Genomic DNA, 23,959 nt, shown 5'->3' on the forward strand with positions numbered 1-23,959 from the left:
GAGTCCAACTCCTTGCTCCACACCAGAAATTCAAACCCTATATCTGAGAGGACTGTCCAGATGCTCTCTGAACTCCGGCACTGGGGGCCGTGCCCACTGCCCTGTGATGCAGCCCCTTTCCCTGACCCCCAGCTGCCCTCCCCTGACGCAGCTCCATGCCGTTCCCTCGGGCCCTGTCGCTGTCACACAGAGCAGAGCTCAGCGCTGCCCCTCCGCTCCCTGTGAGGAGCTGCAGCCGCCATCAGGCCTCCCCTCAGCTCCTCTGCTCTGCGCTGAGCACAGCGAGGGGCCTCAGCCGCTCCTCGCACACCTTGCCCTCAGAGCCTTCCCCATCTTTGGATGCTCTCTAACAGCTTTATGTCCTTGTTAAATCGCAGCACCCAAACCTGCACCCAGTGCTGCAGGTGAGGCCACACACTGCAGAGCAGAAGGCACCTGTGCTGGGCCTGGTGCCCGCCGGGTATGGTTGTCCCTTTGGCTCCAGGGCACACTGCTGGCTCAGGTACAGCTTGCCATTAGCCAGAATCCCCAGATTCCTTTCCATAGGGCTCCTGTCCAGCCTCTAATCCCCTGTGTGTAAATATATTTGAGGTTGCTCCATCCCAGGTACAGAATCCAGCATTTGTTCTTTTTAAACTATATGCAACGACACCACAGGTCTCAGAACTTGCATGCAGAGCAGCCTGGTGCCTTTGCTTGTGCAGGTTTTTACCCTTCTGCCAAAGGAGCCCTTGGTGATGCAGCTTGACTCCCTCACACCTTGTTTTCCTGGCAGCCTTAGCCGTGTGGAGCCAAGGTGGTGCAAGGAGGAGGCAGGAATGAAAAGTCTGAGGTTTGCCTCCGGGCCTCTTCGCAATCGCCCAGCAATCCTCTCCCCTTGCCTGCTGCCAAGCGTGTTTGAACCACAGGCTTGTCAAGTCCTCTCAAGGCCTGTAGAGACATGGCACTGCAGCTTCTTGGTCTGAGGAGTGGGTAAATAACACCAGCGGGTGCTGGGAACAGGCTGCTGGGAAGACAGGTCACGCACCAGGGGCTGCCTCGTCACCCAGAGGCTGAGGCTTGGATCAGGGAGGTGGTGAGAGGCACATTCTGCTGCTGGGACCCTGTTCCTCCCAGCTATGCTGCTGCGGGTGCTCAGAGCTGAGCTCTGCAGCACTCTCCTTGCCATCACACCGCGTACCAAGCCTGTTTGCCAAGAACACAGGGATTTACGCACCTTTTGGGGATTGCATGATTGCTGGAGCCAAGGGTTTGAGCAGGCAGAGGCTGCATGCAGGGTGACAGCTCCCAACCCTGCCTTTGCTTGATTCTGGGTGTGAGCTGAGGGTGAAAGTGAAGCTGCTGCAGAGTCCAGATGGGACTTCAGCAAGCCAGTGAGCAGCACGCGCATAACCATGAAAGTCACCCACAGGAGACGTACAGAAAGCAGTAATTCCTAGTTGCTCCTAGCGCTCATACTGCACCCCATTCAGCCCTCCTGACTGCATGAGGAGCTGCCATGTGAGGAAATACACTCCCTACAACACTGGCAGCACAGCATGCAATCCCTTTGTTGCTTTTTCCCCAATGCCTTCTATGTAACACATAGCTGTTGCCTATTGTTGTGAAAGACTGGAAAATAAAGACTCGTAAGTGTGGCTTCATGTCTAATTAGAAGCTAATGTGCTATTATTATTAGGCATTGAAGGAATGTACTGGCGAAGCAGTGCTCGAGTTGTTTTAAAAGCATAAGCTTATACTTTCTCTTTGCCTAGCTGGTACACACTGGGATTATTAGGAGGCACAAGACTGTTGCTGCTTAGTCCTACAGTTCTTCTTCTGAAGTTTGAGCAAATACCACTGGAATTAAGTATCCCAAATCTGTTTGTTTGGAGGACTTGAAGTGTAAGGTGTGTCCCAGGCTAAGCCAAACGTTTAATCACAGCAGCACAGGACTTGAGAGAGTAAGTGGTCTGTGGCTTAATTTCTATAAAGAGATAGTGATGAAGCACAGCTTAATGAAACATGACAACTGCACTGGTCTCAGAAGAGGCTGAAGGAAGCAGTAAGCAAATTATAATATTCTTGTTTGTTTTATGAGAAGTTTCACTGTCATTGCATTTAGGAAGCTTGCCATGACTGTTAGGCTCAATAAGAGGCATATTGCTTTGTAACCTCCATATACTGGCCACAAGCACAGATTCACTGTCTACTTCTCAGTACAGTTCTGCTAGGTGGGCAGTGAAACATCTCAAACAGGGAGCAGCTTGCACCTACCTGCTTACATAAAGCCCCACACTACACGGAATTTAACCAGGGGGGTGCAAACAAGTACAGAGAGGTACCCTATGTGTAGCCACAAACAGTCTCAAGCAGCAGTGAGAGCCAACCCTTTGGTTTTTTTATGCATTCAGCCACCACTGCTGCCATTGCCCATGAAAGGAGCAGCTTTGCTCTCAGGGAGGCAGAAGCCTTTCATTTGCTTCAAGATGGAAAAGAAAACCAACGTGACAAAATGCAGGCAGATATGGAGCACAGTATTTTATTAATAATGTGTCACATTTGAATTTTGACAAGAGTGAAACTAAAAGGTGTATTAAAACATACCCACTCTAAACAATCTATTTTCTTCAGTAGAAAAAAAGCATACAACAGGTAGAAATACTATATACACAGTATATCAATCTAGGTAACACACAGTTCATTCTCCCAGGACATGTACTGTGGCATGGCTGGTATGGTTCTCTAACATGTCCCTACAAACATCATTTTGCAATTAGACTTAATGGTGTTAGAATATACCATCCAGTTTGAGTCCAGTATGAATTTTTTTTGTTTGTTTGGCTTTTTGAGAGAAACCACTAAGAACATAGTTCAGCTTACTGATCTTAAAATGCATAGAAGATGGTACTGCATATGAAGAGATCAGTTTTAAGCTTTACTTCTGCTTATGTAATTTTGGGATCCTTGTTAATGACAGTCTGTCTTAGTCATCTTGATTACATGGAAAACTATAATCAGTGTATCTCCTTTAAACAGAATACCTTCTGAAAATGAAACTTAGCCAGGTTTTATGATTGACAGTATCTTGAATAGCTCTTTCTTCATCTCTTGCATTAATTTCCAGCAGATTTGTGTTGGGTTTGTTTTACTTTGGAGGCTTTGAGCCCAAAATATAGGTCACTGCAATAAACCAGGAAGCTAATCCATCCTTTTTCTGAGGAAAATCAGAATATTAGTTCTTAAATTACTTTGTAAAAAAAAAAAAAAAGCAAGGGGAACGCACAAGTTGCATCCTACACTCACAGCATCTGTGGGAGGGGAATATCACTATACAGTGGGGCAGGCACATGCAGAGTGGATGATCCAGACCACAGTGTGGTGGGCTCCAGCTCTTAACCTTGCATTTGGCTTTAGTCCATGTGCTCCCTCTCTCACACACTCAAACATGAGTAGCTCCTTGCTGGCCGCCCCTCAGTCCATCTGCTGACGCTGCTGGTGAGCAGGTCAGTGCACAGCTGGACGAGGCTCTTGTGAATCAAGTTCCAGCAACCTTCTCCACACCAGGCAGAAAGATAGCAAGTACTGTACCTTTTGATTAAGTCTCACTTAACAACACAGTAACTGAGCTACTGCTGCTCTGCTGAGTAAGCCGGAGCAGGGTCTGAAATGTGGGTCTTTGCAGATCAGTGAGTGCCCCGTGCTTTAGAAGAACCTCAACTGTTTTTGTGTGCCCTCCTCTTGCAGCCAAATGAAGAGCTGTCAACCCCTCATCATCAGAAACATTGATGCTTCCTGAACTGACAAGTTCTTCTACTACTTCAGAGTGTCCATTTTCTGCAGCAAGATGCAACGCTGTCCTATTTAATGGGCCTCTGGCAAAAACATTGGCCCCTTCATCCATCAGCAACTTTGTTGTTGCTAAATGGCCGCTGCGAGATGCCAAGTGCAGAGCAGTACATCCTTCCACTGTTGCTGCCTCAATGTCTGCACCATGTTTAAGGAGCAGCCTGGATGTGCTCGTGTGGCCAGTTTCAGCAGCTATGTGGAGAGCAGTCTGCGAGAGCGCATTCGGTACATTGACATCTGACTCCAGGTCTATGAGCAGGCGAGCGACACGGTAGTGACCTCGCTGAGCAGCCAAGTGTAGCGAGGTCCTTCCATCCACGGTCTGCACATTTACATTTGCACCTGGTTGTTTGGCCAGAAGCTTTACGATGGGAAGATGACCTTGCCAGGCAGCATAGTGCAGAGGCACCCAGTCATCCTTTCCTTTGATGTTCACGTTAACGCCTCTTCTCAGCAGAATCCGCACAATATTCTCTTGGCCATACTGACAGGCTATGTGGATGGGGGCTCTGCCTTCAAAATCTACCTCATTCAGGGATGCATTCTTATCAAGCAGCATTTTGGTGCTGAAGTCGTCCCCATTCTGGGCAGCAAAGTGAAGAGCAGTCCACTGATCCTCATCTTTGGCATTAACGTTGATCTTCCTTGCCATGAGCAGCTCCACAATGCTTTTAATTTTCTTCTCAATGGCTATGTGAAGAGGGGTGGATCCTTTCTTGTTAGTGAGGTTTGGGTTAGCATTGTAAAGGAGGAGCCATTTGACACATTCCTCTTGACCAGCTTCAACAGCTAAGTGCAAAAGACTGCAGTTCCCATCTAAAACAATATCAACGTCTTGAGGCTGGAGGATCTTCATCAGCTTGCTCGTGTCTCCAGCTAAAATAGCCTCTGTTAGCTTCCTTTTCTGTATGTCTGTAGTACCTATATCTAGATGAAAAATAAACCATCATCACAATGCTGATACTTGACAACCCTTATTCATTCTTGGCTAGCACAGCTGGTGGCTTCAGCAGTGTCTTCAGACTGCAAAAAATGCCCTCCCATCCCACTGCCGTATCTGCAGAAGTTTCAGAGCCAGTTTACATCACAGTTGGAGCCCACACTACTTCTTATTCTGTCTCCAATGAAACTAAGAACAAAGGAAGTTGCAGTTTGTTCCCCCTCACTTATCATGCTTTGCCTAAGTGGAAAATTGATGCCTGTTTTATGCAGTACATACTAAAAAGGGAAGGGCTCATCGGGGGAAGGGATGGGGAGGGTCTTTATTACAGTGTTACTGGGGCTGCTGAGAGAACTGCTTGAATCTTCTCAAAAGTCAGGTGCTCAGACTTGGGCTTAGTATTAACTGCAAAAGCTACAAGCTCCTGTACTGGCACTGGCTTTAGTCCCACTCTGACCAGGACACTAGACAAGGTGATCTCCTTTCCAATCAACATTTCCATGACTAATTCTGTAATTGCTTCGATGGGAATTCAGGTACCTTCTCTTCGTAAGTAAATTAAATGCATTGCTTCTCATTATTATCATGCTTGGGAATCTCTCCATTTATTTTTTCTTAATAGCTGCCTCCAGCAAACAAATTTACAGTTATGACAACAGGACATATTATTTTTTACATGGTCCCTCTCCAACCCATAAGGTCCCATGCTCCAGTCCAAGCAACCACAGAAATAGAAAAGCCAACAACGAAAAACCCCTGACCATTACCTGAACTCTCTCTTTCAAAGGAAAGGGAAAGGGAGCCTCTGGATGAAAATGCTGAATCTACAGATGAAACTCCTGAAAGTCGCTTGTCGCTGGCAGCAAGTTTGGATTCGGAAGAGCTGCGGCTGAGATCCTCAGGGCCTTCCATAGTCTGTGAAATCCCTGAATCCAGCTGGGACAACAATTCTGATAGACTGTAATCCTTAACTGATGCCACAACAGGCTCCTGTTTTGGCTGCGATAATGCAGACATCCCCTTCAAAAGAAACACACAAGTATTTTAGAAAGGTCAGTAAGGAAAACTGAGTATGACCCTCTATGAGAGAAAGCCTAATACTGTTAGCTTGCGGGTAGCTTTAAGCATTGTTCTTATTAAATGAAATCTGTCTAAAGCACCTGGTATGTTGTTTCTTTTTGTTTGTTTGTTTTTAAGATCAAACACACCCACGTAGTTCCAGCCCTGATTTTCTAACTGTCTTGCTGTCCTTCAGCAGTCTAAGGATCCACTGGATCTCAGGTTTTGTGCAGGGGTTTTCCTAAGCTTGCCTATACTGTTGCTTCTGCAGCCCAATCCTTCAGCAAGACCCACTTCAATCAGGCAAGGAGGTGTTAAAAAGCAGCAAAGAGAAAGCTGTTTAGAAGTTAGTCACAGAGGAACCTGTTTCTGGCAAAATAAATAAATAAATAAATAAATAAATAAATAAATAAGGGGGAAAAAAAAAAGAAAAAAGTGCATTTTAACATGGGACAGAAAGACAAAATACCTCAGATCGCTGCTTTGGGGAACTTTTGGTGTCCAGATCCTCAGCTACCATTTCCTTTGTTTCATCTTCTGGTTTTTCACAAAGCGTTTCTGTTACCGAAGTAATTTCTTTGAAGAAAGAAAGAGAGGTTTTACTGTTTGGTTAGATGGTTGGTTGGTTTTTTTGTTTTTTTAAATAGGAGATTTCTCCCCAGGTGCCCTACTGCTTTTCTCTGTCTTAATGGTTATGAGATATTACAGAAGAAAGACTCCAGTTTTGGCTATTCCACCAAGCACCTCATCAGAAGGTAGAAATGTGCAGCTAAGCAAAGAGTGCGTAGGACTGACTGAACAGTTTGTTTCCACATTCAGACAGGACTGATGTTACATACACAGGGCTTTTTCAACTGTTAGCAGACTTATGTGATACCTCTTCCATCCATGGCCATACTTTATCCAGGCAGAAAGAGGGGAGTGAATGGGAATAAGAAACAAATCTCTGTCACTGATGCTAAATGAAGCCACTTGTAGATACCATATGCTACATTCTACTGCACATCTGAATTCCTAAGAGGTTCTGGGGCAAGTTCAAACCTTTGGCCAGAGCTGCCTTTTTTTTTTGTAAACAGAAAAATGACAGTACAAATTTTTTTGTAACAAGAAGACAATTCTGTTTCTTGGCATATAGTGGTATAGCTCAAGAGCCAGGGTGTTCAACACTTTTGTATGGTACAAAGCCCATCAAGTCCAGCTTGGCATCTACACTAATAGAGATGATCGGACGTGAACATGAACCACCTTCTCTTCAAGTACCAACTAAATGGATCAACTGATTCAGTACAGATCTTATTCCCAATATGTTTACATAAAACCATCATGGTTTGACTTGTCCCCAGATAATCTCTTCCGCCACCAGTGAATAAGTGGCCTGTATCATTGTCTCTGCCATACAATGTGCTCTATTTATTCTGTCACAAATGTTTGCAGCATTTACCTCAAGGATTAAGAGAGTCCTGAGCAATAACGTGACTCATGGAAGAAGAAACAGGCAGCCAAGCTACGAGGAAATCTTACCTTGAAATGTTGGCCGTTCACCAGGATCATCTTGCCAACATTTTTGCATCAGTTTGATCAAGTTATTACATGAATGAGGTCTGGATTTGGAAACAGCAGGTAGCTCTGGGCGGTGGCCTTTAACTACTTTTACCATGATATGTAAAATGTTGTTTTCCTCTGTAAAGCAAAAGCACAGAATTGAAGCTCTCAGCAAAAGGAAGGATTTCTCTTTTGTCTAAGAGTACTAACAGTGCATTAAGCAAAAACTTGTTTTCTCACACTTTAAGATCTAAAGCACTTTATCAACAGGGAAAAAAAATCTTACTCTTCCACACCACTTCCACACACATTAATGTCTACTTCTCATGTATCAGTTAATCATCAGTGAGTGACTATGTGCTCTTTCCACCCATAAAAGAGGCAGAAACAGAGAATAAAATACAAAAACACCTCACAGTTCTTTGCTACCTCTCTTTGGTTTTCTGTATCTGCTGTTTGAAAACTGAACCGCAGTTTTTACATAAACCAAGTGCCTGAACTTTACATAAAGGTGAAGAAAAAACACAGTGCATTAATGTGGCTCTTGACTCTGAAGTCAACCACTGAGTTTACTAGGAGAAAAATGAGTAGTAGACTGGAACCCGCTCAAACATGTTTGTTATACTTAGGCTAGTCGCATACAAAGGAAAATAGTCATAAAGAATAAATAACTGCCTGTAGATTGATACATTTACTGTGGGGCAGAACAAAGCTTACTCTCACAGGCAGCTTTTTTATTTTTTATTTTTTAATCTGTACCTGCAATCTACAAATAAACTCCAGAACCACTCTGCAGAGAAGCTCTTCCTGAAAACAATAGGCTTGCCTGCCAGTCGGCTTTGCCCTGCACCTTCCTGGCTGCCCATGAACATCAGAAGTCTGAGCAGGCCACACACTGATCTGGATCAGCACAGCAAACTCCAGCAAAATCAAAAAAGTGCAGACGAGGGCATCTCATGGCAGTATAGGTTCTGCTTTTAGGATGGAGGACAAAGGAGAACCTGAAATTGTGCTTGGAATTTGAGAGATTACATATGCCTGTTGCACAGGACTGTAGGAATTCAGAAGACATGAATTATTTATATCACTTGTCTTTGTGGGGCTGGTGAGGAGGGAAGCGTGCATATCATTGTAAGAAAGGCATAAGAAAATCCAGTGCAAACCATGATCCATCAATCTTACCTGCAAAAGGCTTCTTCTGTGTAAGAACTCCCCAGATCACAATGGAAAAGCTACAAATATATACCAAAAATAGTTTTAGAAAAGCTGCAAAAATTAATTTTAAAAGCCCGCTATTAAACAGAAGCATAATTTATTTTGCTAAGTTCTCTTTCCTTGGATTTCACTACTGCGTTTCCACTGAATAACACACAGAGCAAGATGCAGCCAAGAACTATGATCTGAAAGTCTCATTTGTGCAGAGAGGAATCCAAGGCAGCGAACAAAGAGACTTGTTGGAGTCTGCGGGTTTCTTGTTAACATATACCAATTACTCCACAAAAAAACACTAACAAGATCAGAGAGCAGCAAAGAACTACTATGGATGTCATTTAATACTAGCCTGCAACACAACTGTACAAAAATACATTTCATTTAGAACATGACATATCTTGTAATCTACAGCTATGACTTCCTCTTCCTAACAGCCTTACTGCGAAAGAAGAACCGAAGACCTAGTGATGAAATCTACTTAAGATAGCTAAGAATTGTGTCACAGACTAGAAAAGTGGGTCAGGATGTACCTTTAATGGGGGAAAATAAGGTGGGCAGAACAGCATCCATGTCAGTTGCTAATAATTGTTCCAAGTAATGTTTATTTAATTTCCACAAGACCAGGATCAGCTGCAGTTTGTTAAAAGCATTCTACCCTGTAAGGACTTTGCATAAAGCAAACCAAACGTGAGCCTTTGCAAGATGAGCTTCAAACTAGAGGTAGGGTTCTCATGCTCAGGTTTTTGGGTCATTTATTCAAGCACTTATTTTCGCAGTTAACTGACCTGTACACATCATGCTTGGTGTCAAAACACCTGTTCTTCTCCTTGATGCGCTCTGGAGGAAGGTATGCAATTGTGCCACACAAGCCATCCATACTGAGGTCATGGGAATGTGACAAACCATTGCACTTCGCAAGTCCAAAGTCAGAAATCTGCAGAAGATGGAGGAGGAGGAGAGAGAATTGTGCATGTTACCAGCAGACTTCAGAGGAGTTTACAAAACCTCTTCTGTAAAAACAGAGAGACGTAATGCAGTGACTCAAAGAAACAACACAGCGAGCTACCATTCAGAAGTGCCCAGCTAAGAAAACAATGCTGGAAGCATTACGCTGCTGTAGGCTTTTCTTTAAGGTTAAGCTGAACAAAATAAAATAAAAGCAAGAAGCTTTCTGCAAGCAGCAGCATGTTAACCCATTACATGGCAAACACAACCGTCAGACAATTTAGTGCAATTTAAAACCAGTCAAAAAGTAGCTAGTGCAAAGTACAGGTTAACACAATTACTGCTCTCACCCATCCCCTCTCCCTCTGTAACAGCATGTTGCCAGTTATGCCCAAGCTTTCTGAGCACCTGTTTTCAGACCATGGGCCCAACAAGTGCAAGAGAATTGCTCCTCCAGATATTACAGTTGCACTGACCGTGCCAACAAGGACTGAGGCACAACAGGCCCAAAAAACACTAAACCCACACAGGGAATTCTTTTTGGCAATGAGCAGATACAGCAAGTTGGTGCAGTGACGCAGTGAAGGCAGCTGAAATGAACCGAGCAAGTGACAGCAAGTTTAGAAAAAGGAAAACACACCTCCACTTTAATTTGAAGTGTCAAACAAATATGCATTCATTTGCTCTCAAAGGCATACCAATCATCGAGCAAACAGATAGGCAAGGAATTTTCCTTTGTCTTAATTATTTCCCACTGGTCAAAAATGTGTATTACGCTAAGTGGAAATTTCAAGACAAGTCAAGCCTTTTTGGGCCGTTCCGGTTCTGTCTACGTGACAGATAAGCTTTCTCCTTCACATAACTCCCCTCCACCCCAAAATGGACTTAGACGTTCTTTTTATCTCAAAAATACTCCAGTTTTCCAATGACTCACTCATCTCTTTTGATCTTCACAGCTTCTCCTTTGAGAAAGTTCTCCCTCAAAACAACAGGCATAATTTAAAAATATTTATTTATTTATTTGTTTTAAATAGGCTCCAGCTTAACACTTTCAGAAGCTTCTCTCTAAAGATACCACAGGGCCAGTTGTAACATGCACCTGATATTGGAAAGGGAGAAAACCGCAGCCTGCTCCACTCTGCTGGAGAACAGGCAGGATATACACCGCTGCTGCTCTCCGTACGGTAGGAATCTCCCAACATAGGAGAAACAAACCGACCCACATAGCTTCAGAAGGAATTTCTCCCAGGAAAAAAGAACTTGGGAGAGAAGTTGTGTGGACAGCCTGTGCCCTAGCACACAGGGATATAGAATCATAGGATTGCATGAGTCGGAAACTCAAAAGGCCACCTAGTCCAATTCCTCTGCAATGAACAGGGACACCTACAGCTACATCAGGTTGCTCAGAGCCCCATCCAGCCTGACCTTGAGTGTCTCCAGGGATGGGGCATCCACCACCTCTCTGGACAACCTATTCCTACCTGTATCTTAAATCTATATGGGTATATGCGAATGACTTGAGAGAAAGAAATGTGAAGTCATCTGGAAGAGTAGTTTTTCTCCTGCCAAGTGCTGGAATATAGGAAAGCAGGGAGTAGTCAAAAACCTGTGTTTGCAAGCCAGCTACTCGCCCCATTGAGTGCTGCAGGAGTTTGGGGTGCTCAGTGCTCTGCACAGAACAAAAGCACAATGCCAACATCACACAAATCCTTGGTGTCAGGTTAGTAAACTCTCTAGCTCACACAAGCCTGAACAGATCCGACTTGGCAGAGTCATGCTATCCTGTGATTAACATAAAGCAAGGAGCTGTGTTACACCTCAAGAAATCCATATGGCATGCAGGCATAATTAAAGTAATACATCTTCCTCTTTGTCTAAACAATACCAGGTTTCCTACTGTGTAAGTTAAGAAAAAAGATGAAATGCAGACAGTGCAGTGACAGTGCTGTGTTCGGAAAGAACAATAGCTACTTTGTGTGCATCTAAAGCTAGAGCTAAGACGTGAGGTTTGTGCACTACGAGGTCTCACCCCAAGCCTACAAACCAAGAAACAGCTAAAATACATGGCATATAGCCTCGTAACCTGTTCCTGCCTACCGTGAAGGATTAGGCTTCATACCAAAGTAAAGGAAATTCATCTGCTGAGCAGAGCTGCCATCATACTGAATGTTGCAGGAAGCACTGGACACAAACATGTGTTATCTGCCAGGCTGCAACAAAAGAGCGAGATCCCACAGACAGCTTTTGTGGCTTTCATTAGTTCCTTCAGGATAACTTTTCCACGCAGCACAGGGTATTTAGTCATGCAGTTTCTTTTAACATCAGTGGGAACTATGCAGTGGGTGGAAGATGCAGCCATGTAACTTATCTCTCCTGCCTTTAAGTTGCCCATCACGTGCTCCACTCACCAGGCACCTTGCTGGCAAAGTTTCCATGCCTTCCACTGAGTCCTTGCTACCCGCAGGCCCATGCCCACCCCAGCAGCTGACCCGTGCCACCACTGGGCACTTAGTCCTCACTTTGGACGGATCCCATTATGCTTCAAAAGCGTACATAATAACAGCATAGTTTAGAGGAGACACGGAGGCGACAACCTGCTCCATGCAAAGCAGGTGGTGAAGAGGTAGGAAGAGAAAAGAAAGAACAGCGGCCAAACCCCACGGAGGCAGCGGGATTGTTCATGTTCAGACAGCTCACCCGCTCCCTGCCTCTCAAAGGTTGTGTGAGAAGAAACACGTGAGCAGTCACTGGGGAGGGGAGCTGCCCGTGCTTCCCTGCCTGCTGCCCAGCAACATCATCCTACTGCCAGATCCCAGATCCAAAGGGCATTTTCCACAAAACTTGTCTTTTTTGGTTTGAGAGCACTTTACAAACAGATTTTTAGCTGTTTCCGCCTTTTGCAGACATTTCATAGAATCACTGAGGTTGAAAAGACCAGTAGGATCACCCTGTCCAACCATCAGCCCATCCCCACCAAGCCCACCAAGCACATCCCTCATTGCCATCTATTTCCATTCTATTTTGTGAAAAACACTCACTCTCTTGCAAGGGTTTAGATGCTTGACTTGGTCAAATTATTTCATGGAGCTTTTACAGAAACTAAAATCTCTCCTGAACTGAAGCTGCTCCTGAGCAGTGCCAGGGTTTACCTCCCAGAAATAAAATTAGTGATTGGAAACTATCCGCTCCCGATAGCCCACCCTGAAGTGTGCACGCAGTTCTGCATGTCACCTTTCTACAAATAAGACTCAAGCATCAACCAGAGCAGGCTCAGGTCAGAGTTCACCCAAAGGTTTATCAAATAGGTAACACAAAGTAGTCAGATTAATTTTTAATCTCTGTTGGCATATTCAGTACTTGTCCCTGGCCAAACTCTCTGTGCACTTGGCTGTTGAGAATGCCATTGCATCTGTCATAACGGGAAGTTTTAAAAACCATCTCCTCATAAATACGTTTGGTTTTTTAGGTTGTTTTTTTTTTTTTAATCAGTGATGTTTACAGTTGTTTCTTCAGAAGAGTAGAAAGCATTGTGATGGCTTCTAATCCATCACAAGTGTATATGACCATAGCAGCAATGGTCTTGGTACCTCCTCTGTGCCACCGCTAGGGAACTGATCAAGGCGAAAATCATCTCGCTTAGCTGGGATCAAAGAACCAGGTAACAGCCCTGCCTGGAAACCTTCATCTGGAAGGGTGGGAAACTAAGGGATCAGAAAACAACAAAGCCTTTTCTCATTTCTAATAACAGGAGAGTGCTTGCAGCTAATAAAATGGTTGTTAACTACATCAGCTAGTCTAATAAAAGAGAGAACCTCTCTTTACCAGCCTGGCCTCCAGGTGTTACATCCACCTATGGTACATTAAGAAGCTTTATCATCAATTTTCTACCTGACTATGCTGCTTCTCAATTCAAACCCTATAAATTTTGCAGCCCTTCCCTTCAGCTGAAGGTAACTAAACACAGACAGGATGCCTGTGTGTACTGGGAGCACAGCAGCAAACTTCACACTGGCTTAAGCTGGACCAACAGTGGGTGAAATCCACTACAGTTGAGCTTGAGCAGCACACAGCTGAGACAGCTCATCCCATTCAAGTTCTTTAAAACAAAACCTGACAGATGAAAAATAACTGGTGGAATTTGCTTGTGTATGCATCTGCACAGAGAGACTATATATATATATATGGTGCAAATACACACAATTGCACATACATATACACACCTATATATACACAAATGCACATACATACATATATATATATGAGAGGCAAAAGCCAGACTGCATAATAAAAGAAACAAGGACTTATAAATACTGTTTTTATCCAGAAGTATTAAGTTGCGGGCTGACTTCATTTTAAAAACTTGAACAAAAGTAGCTCCCTTAAAACGGTAAGAAACCTGGAAAGTAGTAACAGAATACACGCGTATGGTAGCTGACAATAAGTCAGACAGAGATTCCTGCATGTGGGGGCTGTCTTCCCCTGCAGATGGCCCTGGAGAAGGATCCCATTGAAGCAGTGCTAGATACAGCATCACTTCCCCAGCTCCAGCTCCATCTGGATTGCCAGAGACCAAGGAGCTCAAAGGAGGGATTCCAAGTTTGTACAAGGGGTGGAAGGGCAGAAGAACAAGAAGATGTGGTCCAGGTAAGCAAAAACTAGGTATTAAGAAGTCCATAAGCATATGAATCTATGAAACACCAGACAAAGGAGCAAGGCAGATCTCATTGATACAGACAGAAGCAACAGCTTGAAATTAAGGAGGAAAAAAAAAATTGCAAACTGTTGGTTGCTAGCAAAGCTTGCCAGGGTATGTAGTAATCTTCCCAAGGAAATCACACTGCTCAAGGCAGCCCAGAACAACAGGACATGGAGACGAAGGGAGCTCCTGCCTCAGACTTTTCAGGGCAGGAGGCATGCATACATCTTACACATGAGAGCAAAGCCTTATTCCAAGTTGCACATATTATATACATACATTTAGAATCAGCAAGGAATCCCCCAACGTGAGAAAACTAATAAATACACAGCTATCTATGTCTTGGCTCAGGCTAATCTTTCCTCTTAATTATCCTCCCAATAACCAAATTCAGCACACACACACACTTATGTAACAGACAGGAGACAGCTTTAAGATATGGAGGCACCCACTTGATGATAAGTTCTGTGCAACACTGCTGCATTAGTCATCATCCTCTCTTGGGGTTCTTACTGTAAGTGTTGTGCTCGTAAAAGAAGAAGGGCGTGTTTCCATTGAACTAGCAATATGGCTTTTCTAATGTACTCCACTGCAAGACTGTTTCCTGGCTCAAGGGCAAACAGCTTATAAAAATTCTCCCTACCTCCAAACTCCTCTTTTGCAGTCTGCAACATCTCTTCACTCACTTTAGGATCCTATTAGGGACAGGTCACCCACTAAATTAACACTAACATTTTAAAAGTAAAAGCACTTCAATCATCACCTTCATTAGCCTTCCAGCAAGAAAATGCACATTAAATGAAGCTGCAGGGTCTGAAATTTAATTACAAGTTTCACATATACAAAAAGAAGGTTTGGGGCCACATTTTTAAAGTGAAGGCTCCTCACAGAACATGTACGTCTCTTATTTTGCATGTAGGTTTGTATGTCTCCTTTGCTGCTTGGAGGACTTTCCAAGATGGCTACAGATCTGAAAGACTTCTGGCTGAAAAAGGCTGGGATTAGACCATTCTCTTCTGAGCTTAATGGAAAGGGTCTGAAGAATGTGCTCTGTATATGAAACATGAAGAAGCAACAGCTTAGAGAAGTCAACAATGACCTCAGCTGAAAAAAACTTTGGTGCATTTTGCACTTTGCCCCCTTGTATTACATCACCTTGAAGGTGCAGCTTATACAGCGGGCAGAATACTAGGCAGCATTTCAAGCTCCTGAAATGGTGAGAAAAATAAAGCCTTCATATCTTGGTTTGCGGATGAGTCAAGAATTAGGAATGTAAAAGTTATGCAAGCAAGCATAAACTTTAGATAAATAAATACTTAGCAAAGACTTCTGAGAATATGTGTGTGAATATACTTTGAACAGCTCAGATCCTGATGTGCTGACCATAATACCAGGGACTGCCTGCAATTGCCTTATAGCTCAGACAGAAGATCTTCCTAAGAAGTAAATCATTACATGGCCTAGAAAAAAGCTGAGAAAGCATGAGGTCTGATTCCATTAGGCTTCTTATGGCTCCAGCCCTCTCAAGACATTAGGAAAGGTGCTTTTATTTACTGAACGCTTCCTTTTTAGTGCAGTAGAGCAGGATCACAGCCATTTGCCCACTTTGAGGAGGACAGAAAAACAGGGAGAGGATGGATGATGGCACTGGAAGATCTATAACTACATGTGCTGGACTACATCAGCTAGGGTTAGAATTGGGCCACTGATTTGGAAAAAAAATTAAAATTAAAAAAAAAAAAAAAAAAGATATTTCAGTTTCTCTCCTCTCCAAAAAGAAGCATCAGAAAGCAGACACAATTTCTCCAATCCAGTTGTCAAAACAAAACCTTCAACAGAGAAGGCCGATAAATTTGCCAGTTTACTCTGGAAAAGGATACTGAAAAGAATTTTGTAGTGATACAGCCACAGTGATTTCCCTGAGTGACTTCTTGGTAAGCATAAGCACTCATGACAGAGCTCATTTTTCATTGTAAATGCTCTGAACAAAAGAAAGGAGAAAATGAGTTGCTGCCAGGAAGGCTCTGCTTCTCTGGACTCCCACTGTAAATAAGACTTGGGTATTTAGTGGAGCGTACACAGCCCACACCTAGACAAAACAAGGTTGTCATTCTGAGATGTGGTGCAAATATAAACAATTTAGATATTCACACCATTTTGCTGTCCCCATTTTCATCTGCCTTATGACCCTGCTGCAGGGAAATACATAACAGAATCTATTACATTTGCAAAAACAAAATTCACTACGCTAGCACTCTACTAAAATTTTAGGAGAGGTCTCGCAGGTCCCCCAACTCTACCTCCATTTATTCACCAAAATGGTGCATAAATCAGTAGGCAAGTTGGGGGACTGGAGCAATTAAGTGTTTTTCTAACTCAAAAGGAATGCTTCTGGGTTTCCTCCAGACCTTTGCGTTTGGCAAAAGCTATGCAAGAATATGCAAAAGTGGGTTTGGGCCTCAGAGCACCAAGGCATACCTTGACGTGGTAGTGGGCATCAAGAAGGATGTTGGCAGGCTTAAGGTCCAGGTGGAGCAGTGGAGGAGACATGCAGTGCAGGAAGTTCATACCCACGGCTGTCTCGTGGATGATTCGGAAGCGCAACTCCCACGGCAGAGGTTCAGAAGCCAGGAGCTTTTCCAGAGATCCTGTCTCCATATATTCCATCACCAAACCAACCGGCTCCTTACAGATGCCATAAACAGGAAGGATATAGCGAAATTTTGCCATTTCCATCTTCCTAGCTTCTTCCAATAACTCCATGCGCTCCCTAGGTAGGAGAGAATATAAGGTGAAAGATAGAATAGCTGCTTCATCCCTCAACACAAGCACAAAACACTTGAAAGTGAAAAACATGTTTAGTGCTCATCACCTGGCTGAATCACACCTCATGCCTCCAGCCTATATACCCCAGGAATATTTTCACATTTACTGACTTGACAGTTCACAGATGCTAAACCACATGCAAGCTTGCACACTTCAGCAGCAAAAGTCCCCCTAACACAAAGCCCACCTCACTTTTGTGATGCGTACACAATGCAGTTAAGAATAAGGATGATACATTTAATGCACGGATTCACCAGTGCTGTAACTCCCTGGGCTAAAGTAATTAGCCTTTTGTGAGTCATAACACTGTGATCAGAAGCAAGCATGGACAACAGCACTGCTTCAGCTGCCCTGTGCCCCAGGCTGCACGGACCCAGCACTGTCAACAAAGAGTCCCTCAGATCCAACATTTAGTGGAGAAAATTCCCTACTGCAATCAGGTGGGGCACAGTAGAAGCCTTCTTTCCACCAAAACGTGATGTGGCACTGAGGGATACGGGTTAGAGAGCATGGTGGTGATGTGCTGATTGTTGGACTAAATGATTTTAATGGTCTTTTTCAATCTTAATGATTCTGTGATTTTAAAATCACTTCAGTACACTTGCCACACCACAGCTGATGCTGGCCTTCATTAGGTAACAAGGATGGCACAGGTAACAAGCACCTGTGGGTTGATTGCAGGTGGCGGCTGGCCTGACCCCACAGCATTAGTCAGGCTAAGGCACGGCATCCTGGGTCAGGACCCTTAATTGCGTTAATACCCTTAACGGCCTTCTGCACAGCTGTAATGCCCCGACATTAGCTGTCTGCAGCCAAAGTCAGAACGCAAAGCACCCATGAAGGGGAGCTCCATGCGACAAGTCAGTCAGAAGTTACAATGCTGGTGGCAACAGACAGCACATAAAGCAGCTTGGGGTCACAGGTATCAGCACAGCACAGCACAGCAGCCATCCATCCATCCACTAACAGACCAGGACATAAGGTGGTCAGAGATTTAAAATTCCTGCACAGAATCTCCCACATCCTTCTGCACACCTCCTGTCCAGGACTTGGAGTGCTGGGGACACTTAAGTATGGACAGGTGACTGCAGTGAGATTTGTGTGGGAATACTGCTGGCAAAAAGCTCTCAATATGTCCCCCACAGTAACTGCAGGAGCCACCATGTGGCACCCAGCCTGTGTCCTGGGGCTCCATGTGAAGGCTTACCATGATGGCAGTCCCCAGGGCAGAGGTGAGAAGGCTCCGCTTTGCCTAGCGTGGAACACCTAAGTTAGCATTAGCTCTTGCTTACAGGTAACAGCTGAGGGAACTGGGGTGTTTGGTTTAGACAAGAGGAGGCCCAGGGGAGACCTTACCACTCTCTACAACCACCTGAAAGGAGATCAAGGCAAGGTGGGGGCTGGCCTCATTGCCCAGGTAACAGCAATGGCATGAGAGGTAATGGTCTTAAGTTATATCACGGGAGGTTCAGGTTGGATATTAGTATTGGAATAGGCTGCCCAGGGAGGTGTGGAGTCGCCATCTCTGTTGGTGTTTAAGGAAAGGGTAGAAGTGGTATTTAGAGACACTGTATAGAGGGCAACATTGGTGGTAGGTGGATGATTGGACTAGATGAACTTAAGAGATCTCTTCCAACCTTAATGATTCTATGATCTAGTAGAAACCTTGACTAGCTGCAGTACTCTGCAGTGATCAGATATGCTGAACATTTCTCCTCGGGAGTGGTTCTAACCTAGCAAGAAGCCACAGATCTATTTCAGAGGCAAGATCAGGCTGAAAAATGAGTGAAGAGGGAAGCACACAATACTGGAAGGATAAAAAGATAAGAGAAATCTTTCTTCTCTATTAACCACGTCGACTCTTGCTGCTCCCTACAGCAGCTTTCTTGTGAAATAATTGCCTTTGTAGACAAGTACCCAGTTTGCTCTCTGGCACGCTGGAAGGGAGCGCCTCTGAATAACACAACCAACTCCTTGCCCCCAAGCCACATGCATAGCCAGCATAATTCATCAGGCTTCAGCGAGCTGAGCTGAGCGCTGGAGTCAGAGATGTAAAACACCCGTCTGAGCCCTCCGAGGCAGAGCAGGAACCCAGCCACAGCTGGAATAGAACAGGAGCCGCTGGGCCAGGGACAAGGGGGTTCCCTGGCTAAGGAAGCATTGCCAAAATCAGAGATCAGCTGCTAGAAATGGGGCATCTTCCCCAGTGGAGAGGGAGCTCTCAGAACAAAACAAAAACCTCCTTTTCTGTTTCAACCAGGCTCGGTTAATTAGTCATTTACTCAACTAAAAGACAAGTGTCTTAGATGTGATTTGCTCGTTTAAATAAAAATCCCACACAATTGCCATCTTCAAGTTCTTTCCATACAAAGTCCATTTCAAAATGAAACAGATGGTGATGCAGCATAGCCATTACAGCTTAGGTAGTCTAATTTTCAAACACAGCTCCATCACCTTCAGAAAACAGGAAAGAAAAAGTGGCAGAAGAAATAGCCAGAATACAACTTAATCATTAGTCAAGCAGGGAGTGCATTTGCATTAATCCTTTTAACACAAACATCTCTTTAGGCAGGCAAGGCCACCTCCATCAGGATGAGATGAAAGGCCTCCACTTTTGCTTCCCACTTGGTGCAAGGATCTGCTGGCACTCAGCACTCACACAATCTGCCTATCACTTCAGTACACAAGTTCTAACGCTACAAGGATGCTGCAGGTATCACTGTCATTCAGTTTTAACAGAGCAAAGCATTGTTTTAATGCTGTCCAGTTACTCCTAGTGCCTAGAAATTACACTGCATTGCCACCAAGAAACAAACACCTCCCCCGCCCCAGCAAAAAGGAAGGATCCTTGTGAGGCTTCTAAGTCAAGTGGCACAGGACTAGCCTCTCTTACAGTTTCTTATTTCATACCTACAAGTCTGAAGAGTCAGAATTATCTTCTCTAACCACTTTCACACCATGCCCTTTCCCCCTCCAAATAACAATACAGCAATTAAAAAGATTTGCATCCAGGACAGCTCAGCTCCCATAAATATAGGGGTATGTATGCTTTCCCACAAAATAACATCAGGGGAGAAGGGCAAGCACAGCAAGAGACCACGCTCCAGATTCAATGGCAAGTGACACCTGTCACAGAAGACAATGACAGAACAGTCATTTTCAGAACAATCATAAATATTGGATAAATCACTATACATGACCTCTAGCATTCCTGAAGGCAGACAGAGCTGCATGCCTTCGGTTCTCCAGAAGGGACAAGGGAATTGTTCCTGCGGCAACTCTCACCACAGAAATTATGACTGTGCCCACACTTGTATGTACCTGATCTTTACGCTCTCTAAAGATAAGGCTCTGTGTGCAAAGACACAACTTGCAGCTTCCCACACTGCTCTGCAGTTGGGAACACAGATTATTCCTGCAAGCTGCTGGCAACAAACACCGGGTCCACAACAACATGACACCGCTGAATTTTTCATGCGCTCTTTCACCTGCTTCGAGGCAGACATTTAAGAGCATGCTATGACCTCTGCTGTGCCATCTACTGCTTTAATGACCTTCACACTACTGATCCTCAGAGAGGAATATGAATAAGAGTAGAAAAAACATAGTATGTTTGGAGCAGAATATGCTTTGGGCCAAAAATAAGGCAGAAAATCCCTTCTTCCAGGTTAAAATGGCTCTCAGACTGTTGACAGGTCTCTGCCACACAGCCTGGCGTGACAGGATTGTATGCAAACCAGCACAGTTGGGCTCAACCTGCCTCTAAAAGGGAGCGAGGTGAGTATGAGGTTTGACTTACACATCCAGAGACCACCTGAATACATTCAGTCACCTCTGTCACCTGCCTAAATAGATGCAGCACCAGTTAACAGCAACACATTCCTACACCCCGCTCCATTCCTAAGTTCTACTCCATTTCCAAACCCAGGTACACGTAAGATTTTGTTCATTTTTCCCAGGCACAAAGGCACACCTTTCCACCCCCGCATCCAGCAGGCACCCTCATGGACAAGCACGCTTAGCCAGGAGCCTGCCCTGGGAACCGTTACAATGATCATACTCCTTACAATCCATACAGCCACATCCAGCTCTAAGAAACCCACACTGATTTCCAGGCTGTTCCCTCAGAGCTTGTCACCTTTTCTCCACACCAGACCTCTGTTCTGGACAACACAGGTATGGAAAAGAGTTGGTTTTCTGCAGGCCTTGGGGACAGCCCCCTCCACTCTATTCTTTAGCCTGAGGCTGATCCTACCCATCCTGAGAGCACCTGAAGCTGCATGTGAGAATTTCAGGTCAGGGGGAGGGAAAGTGGGAGCAGGTAAAGCCTAATAAATGGGATTTGGCTAGACAGCTAGAGAGGGCTTGGATTAAAAAGTAAAAATATTTCTGGCTGTACACTCAGTTTTTTTCTGCTTGAGGCCACTTCACTCTATGGTGAGATAATTGCCAGGGGAATTACTCCAAATCTCTTACTGTCTGCACAAACACTGCAGGAGACACTAAAGAGCTCTACCAACACCAAACCAGTACAAATGGTGTTTTAATGTGGTCCCAAATAAATAAAGAAAAGCCTCTGCTCAATTCAGTTAATGTTTCCAATACTTCTGGTAGCTCCAACTCTGCCGCTTCAGACACTTCCAAGACATGATTCCTCAAATTAATCTCCTGGATTAACAGTTCAATTATACGGGCTTGTTTCAACTAGCTCCAAAACCTGCAAACTACATGAGGAGTGCTTTATTGTGTCTGTGCCCCCCTGCTATTTAAATATACAATCTGCAGAAACAGCCTTTTCAAAGGCCAAAGACCCTCCTCTCCTCCCCCCAAACTTCTGATTAATGCTCTCCTTAAGCGCCTAAAACACATTCTGCAGCAAAACAAATACACTCCTGTTTTCCCATGATTGCCAAAATGAACCATGTGCTGCAGGAGCCCCCTGCCCTCAGATGTTCCAAAAGTCTTAAACTGTTTTAGTTCACTGAACCTCAAGTTCACATTATTTGCCTCATACTTGCAGACCGTGTAACTACTGGAAGAGAGGCAGCTCTCCATTGCACCACTGAGTACTGCTAAGAGAGACATGGACCTGCTGGAGCGTGTCCAGGGGAGGGCCACAGAAATGATTCCAAGGTCTGGAACTCCTCTCCTAAGAGAACAAGCTGAGAGAGCTGAGGACAGCCTGGAGAAGGCTCCAGGGAGAGCTGAGAGCGGCCTCTCTGGGTATACAAAGGGGATATAAGAAGAAGGGGACAGACTCTTCAGCAGGATCTGTTGTGACAGGACAAGGGGAAATGGTTTCAAACTGAAAGGGCAGATTTAGACTGGGTATAAGGAAGAAGTTTTTTTGTGGTAAGACGCTGGCACAGGTTGCCCAAAGAGGCAGTGGATGCCCCTTCCCCACAGACACTCCAGGTCAGGCTGGATAGGATTCTGAGCAACCTGATGTAGCTGTAGGTGTCCCTGTTCACTGCAGGGGAGTTGGACTAGATGGCCTTTAAAGGTCCCTTCCCAACGATGTTATGATTCTACCACCGAGATTTGGTGGCATCTCTCACAACGAATCGCTCACATTACAGTAGGTGGCAGCACGGTTCACCTCATGCTAAAAAAAAAAGCTGAATGCATTTCTAAAACGTTCTGTAAATAAAAAGCGCAAAAACCATTCTAACTTATTTTGAAGGTGGTGATGGTGGCCCTGCCGTGTGACAGAGCTCCGGGGAGCGCCTATAACCCAGTCTCCCTGTGCCTGGACACTTTGAGCTACATCGCCTGGTCTGTCCGTCAAAAACAAGCTGACACCGGCAGGGCAAACAGCAGCAGGGCAGCCTCACAGGCGTTTGAGCTGATGTTAAAGCTGATGTTAAGCTCTATCACTTCCATTAGTACGCCCAGTGTAGGGCTAGCCAAAAAAAAAAAAAAAGAAGAAAAAAAAAAAAAGGAAAACAAGAAGGATCCGTGCGCTCTCCATGCCCGGTGCAGACAGCCGTCCCGCCCCGTCCCCCAGACGCCTACCGAGGCGCTGCCGCCTCGCCCCCTCCCCAACCGAGCCGAGTCAGTCGAGCCGAGCCGCCTTACTTCTCGTCCACGTGCAGGCTGGGCGAGCACTTGATGGCGAGCCAGGTCTTCCAGTGGAGGTGGCGCACCTTGTACACCTGCCCGAAGCCCCCCGAGCCGATCTTCTCCCAGCTGCCGAACTCGCTCTCCTCGAAGGTCTTCAGCAGCCCCATGGCCCACGGGGAGCCGCTCTCCCGCGCCATGCCGCCCCTCGGCCGCCGCCCGGCTCAGCGCTCAGCCGCGCCGCCGCCGCCTCCCGCCGGCCCAGGTGAGTCAGGTGAGCCCTGGGGGGCCGGGCCCGGCCCAGGAAGTGACGGCGTCCCGGCCCCGCCGCCATGGCGCTGGCGCAGGGCGGTGCTGTGGAGGAGTTCTCGCCGTCGGGCTGTGGGCAGCGCCATCCCTCGTCCCGTTCCTCTGGGACGAGCACGAAAACGGTGGGCGAGAAGGGGACCTGCCTCAGCGGCCGGGAGCTGCCAGAGGTCATAGGATCGCAGAATACCCCCAACTGCAAGTGACCTACAAGGATCGTCGAGTCTAACTCTGGGCTCCACACGGGACCATCCAAAGTCAAACCCTGTGTTTGTGAGCAACATCCAAATGCTCCATGAACTCCGGCAGCTTGGGGCCGTGCCCCGGGGAAGGGAAACATCAATGACTCCGTTCTTTGCTTTTCCCGTAAACAGGGTCTATTCTGGGAGTCTCACCTGGGCTACAGCCAAAGAGAAACCCTTCATCCACACATCCTGCTTCAGGCTGGGAGACAGTCCCATCTGCTTCGTGCTGCAGAGCATGGGGTCTGTCTGGGTGTGCTTGGAAACAATTTTTTTTTGTCTCTAGGAAACTGTACTGCCAAG

General features: G+C 45.3%; 1 protein-coding gene across 1 annotated transcript; it reads right to left on the reverse strand.

Moving 5' to 3' along the window:
- Positions 1–3,235: 3,235 nt before the first annotated feature.
- Positions 3,236–23,400, reverse strand: RIPK4 (receptor interacting serine/threonine kinase 4). Its single transcript, XM_048966862.1, has 8 exons — positions 23,127–23,400; positions 16,701–16,992; positions 9,367–9,515; positions 8,552–8,601; positions 7,349–7,507; positions 6,297–6,403; positions 5,536–5,788; positions 3,236–4,755 (listed from the first exon to the last, which is right to left on the reverse strand). The coding sequence occupies exons 1-8, from the start codon at positions 23,306–23,308 to the stop codon at positions 3,578–3,580; spliced, it is 2,370 nt and encodes a 789-aa protein (XP_048822819.1). The 5' UTR covers positions 23,309–23,400; the 3' UTR covers positions 3,236–3,577.
- Between the last annotated feature and the right edge of the window lie 559 nt (positions 23,401–23,959).

The sequence above is a fragment of the Lagopus muta genome, chromosome 1 (assembly GCF_023343835.1).
Source record: "Lagopus muta isolate bLagMut1 chromosome 1, bLagMut1 primary, whole genome shotgun sequence".
Classification (NCBI taxonomy): Eukaryota; Metazoa; Chordata; class Aves; order Galliformes; family Phasianidae; genus Lagopus; species Lagopus muta.

Bases quoted from the DNA above. Each gene is read 5' to 3' on its own strand.
- RIPK4 (XM_048966862.1), bottom strand. From the start codon at position 23,308: ATGGCGCGGGAGAGCGGCTCCCCGTGGGCCATGGGGCTGCTGAAGACC. The intron at 5,789-6,296 runs GTATTTTGTCTT...TTTCTTTTGAAG, and splicing joins CCCCAAAGCAGCGATCTGAG to GGGATGTCTGCATTATCGCA. The intron at 4,756-5,535 runs GTAATGGTCAGG...TTTTTCATCTAG, and splicing joins CTTTGAAAGAGAGAGTTCAG to ATATAGGTACTACAGACATA.